The sequence below is a fragment of the Rhincodon typus genome, chromosome 11, assembly GCF_021869965.1.
Source record: "Rhincodon typus isolate 14 chromosome 11, sRhiTyp1.1, whole genome shotgun sequence".
Classification (NCBI taxonomy): Eukaryota; Metazoa; Chordata; class Chondrichthyes; order Orectolobiformes; family Rhincodontidae; genus Rhincodon; species Rhincodon typus.
This window is the reverse complement of record NC_063342.1, coordinates 32,595,174-32,598,358: the sequence shown is the minus strand read 5'-3', so window position 1 is coordinate 32,598,358 and position 3,185 is coordinate 32,595,174. Positions and strand designations below refer to the sequence as shown.

General features: G+C 40.8%; 1 protein-coding gene across 1 annotated transcript in view; it reads right to left on the bottom strand.

Moving 5' to 3' along the window:
• The window catches only part of gsk3ba (glycogen synthase kinase 3 beta, genome duplicate a), an 80,579-nt gene extending 77,685 nt beyond the window's left edge, over nucleotides 1–2,894 (bottom strand). Inside the window, exons 1-3 of the mRNA XM_048603085.1 lie at nucleotides 2,190–2,894; nucleotides 1,998–2,075; nucleotides 1,012–1,061 (exon numbers count right to left, since the gene is read on the bottom strand). Of these exons, the coding sequence (XP_048459042.1) occupies nucleotides 1,012–1,061; nucleotides 1,998–2,075; nucleotides 2,190–2,277 (216 nt within the window). The 5' untranslated portion in view covers nucleotides 2,278–2,894. The remainder of the gene's footprint in view (nucleotides 1–1,011; nucleotides 1,062–1,997; nucleotides 2,076–2,189) is intronic.
• Nucleotides 2,895–3,185: the final 291 nt, after the last annotated feature.

Sequence of the window (3,185 nt, the reverse complement as noted above, 5' to 3'; positions counted from 1 at the left end):
GAGAGGAGAGGGGGTGAGGGGGAAGGAGAGGAGAGGGGGTGAGGGGGAAGGAGAGGAGAGGGGGTGAGGGGGAAGGAGAGGAGAGGGGGTGAGGGGGAAGGAGAGGAGAGGGGGTGAGGGGGAAGGAGAGGAGAGGGGGTGAGGGGGAAGGAGAGGAGAGGGGGTGAGGGGGAAGGAGAGGAGAGGGGGTGAGGGGGAAGGAGAGGAGAGGGGGTGAGGGGGAAGGAGAGGAGAGGGGGTGAGGGGGAAGGAGAGGAGAGGGGGTGAGGGGGGAGGAGTGGAGAGGAGTGGAGCGGAGCGGAGCGGAGCGGAGGGGAGCACACCGAAGAAGTGAGGGAGCACATCATCAATCCTTCAAGATACAAAGGAAACTGGAAAATGGCTATTTGTCAGCTGCCTTAGGTATCTGTTCTTTAAAAGTCTGAGCTAAGTGTTCAGATAAAACTTTGGATTTTGGTGATGACTCACATTAAGTTTGGGCTATGTGAATTTGTATAGTAGCAAATTACTATAGAATATTCTTAGCCAAGCCTATATAATTCTGTCCTCACTCAGTACCTGCATACAAGAGCTTACAACAGAGAAAAACACATTCTGTGGCAAATTTCCCCCTCCTATATGACAGACTGAAGTCACCAGTAGCACAGTAATTGCTGTGAGGTCTTGATAGAGGTCAATTAATTAGCAGACACTATGGATCAAAGTTGCAATTTCCTTGGTTGTGTTAACTTAAATGAGGTATTGCAATTTTAATCAAATAAACCACGTAATGAACTTCTTCCAAGCAAAAAAAAGACAAGAGATGTGTTCTTAACAGTGTTCTGTGCTGAAAATGAGAAATACTGTCTTTCCACAGCTAAGCCACTTCCTTGATATGTATGTGATGGAATAACGTTCAAAGAAAGTCTTAAAACAATCTGACTAAATTCAAATATACAAAATAGATTTACAAAAAAAAACAATAAAATAGCTTCACAAAAGTAAAGCTACAGCATACCAATTTAGCCTTACCCAATGATTCTTGAAGTTTAGAACACACTGTGTCAGGATATTTAGGATTTCTATTAAAAAACAGTTTATGAAAATGTATGCAAAAAATAATCTGTCATACCCATTTCTAGATAAGACATTAGATTCTAGGCCTATCATAAAAACATTGTAAAACAGTACAAATTGTGCAAAATTTTGCACATTTCCAACATTAGTTAGTTTATCACAATTCTTTCATGTCTGCCCTCAGTCGTCCTAATGACTATTATATTCATTATTGACAGTAACAACTTTAGGGGTTGTACACCTCCAGTAGGGATGTCAAAGTATTACTATTGTCTCATCACTTCATTTAGTCAACCTTCTTACCTCCACTTCTTTCCCCCCCCCCCCCCCCCCCACTTGTTTGATATTTGTGAATTGCAGAAATATCAGGAGAGTTTTGGATGTACACTAGATTCTGCAGGTATGTCACAGACATATACATACATTTATAACTATATACAACATACACAGTACTTTTGAAAACAAGATATTTAGTGTACATCAATAACATAAGTTTTACACTAAAAAAGTAATCATCTATTTGGTAGAACCAACAGTTAGGAAATTATGTTGTTTCTACATTTTAAAAACTGCATCATTTTTAAATGAGCTAAAATCAAAGTTGACATGTTGAAAAGTACTAATTGCACACTGTCACAAACATGCCAAATTCCTAGCCATACCACACCTCTGCTTAACCTGATGGACACGCAGACAGAGAAAAAGCTAGAAATTAATTTCCATGTTCCATTTCTATATCCACTGGTTATACAATGAAGTTATTCTAATATTTGTGCCCTTCAGAAGTTGTAAACTCCAATTCCAACTCATGATAATTATAAATATTAAATTAATATCAATAAGCAATTACAGAGTTAAAAGAATCAGTTCACAATTACTTTATGCACATTTCTAAGCAGATTAAAGTTTTCCGTCTTTTTCGATTTCAAATCGTTTGTTACCAGGAATCCTTTCGGCCATAAGCAGACAATCAGGCGAATCATTTCCAGTCGGCCTATACCTTTTACGATTAGCATTGACTGTTAATTAACAAATACTACAGGTCAAGAAATCGTTCGATTAACAATGTTTTCGGGGGTGGGGGGGTGCAAGATTCTAAATAAAGAAAAATGATTTGGATAAAATGTACTTACTGCTGACTTTCATGCTCCCAAAAGCAGACGGCTGCTGCACAGGTTTGCAGCTCTCAGCAAAAGACGTTGTCCTGGGTCGACCACTCATGATTACTTTAAAGCGACATCTAATTTTTCAAACATATATTTTTTTTAAAAAAAAAGACACTTATATTCCTTTATTTTCGATCCCCTCTTATTTTTAATCCTGTCCACCTGGTTTCATCGCGCAAATTTCTCCTGGTCAAATTAACTGTCTTTTTTTTAAATCTTTTTATAATAATCGTCAGAAATAAATCTGAAATGATTTCAGAGCTCTATATTGATCTTGACCGAGCTCAATGCAGGATGGTGGTGGTGATGATGATGGTGGTGGTGGTGGTTCCTGCCATGGCGGCTCCTTCAGTTCAATTCAATCCTGAGGTAATTTTTTTTTCCTTTTTTTTAATTTCTCGGCTTATTTTTTCAGATCTTAAAAGCGCAGTCGCATCTCTTTTAGTACACGGAAAAAATATAAAACGATGTCTGAGGGAAAACCCGTGGTTTTACCCCAATTAAAACGGTTAAAACCCCTCCCTAATTCACTCGGCTGTCTTTGTACTTTTTTTTGCCTATCTCTTTCTCCCTCTCACTGCAGCTGTAACCTCCTGGTCAATCTAACTTGATGCCGGGGCGCAATGATTGATGTGAGAAAAGAACCATTCACAGAACGCGTCAAAGACGTCAGTATCGCCTAGGGCGATGCGGAACCAATCGGTGAGGGGGTGTTGCTTGAGGTGCTTATCAAGTTCGGTTGACTGATAGCGACAGGGAAACGGGCCGACAGCCTCGGTTTGCCCTTCCCCCTCCTCGTTTGGGTTCGCCAGCCAATGAAAGCACGTATTCGGCAATAAGGAGCGGTGACGAAAAAGCACGAGCCCCGCGAAGCACCAGGGACGTTGACCAATCGGAACCTGAGGGAAGCCTGACGACAAGCGTTGCCTGTGATTGGAAGTTTTCGAACGCAGCGCAGGGCAA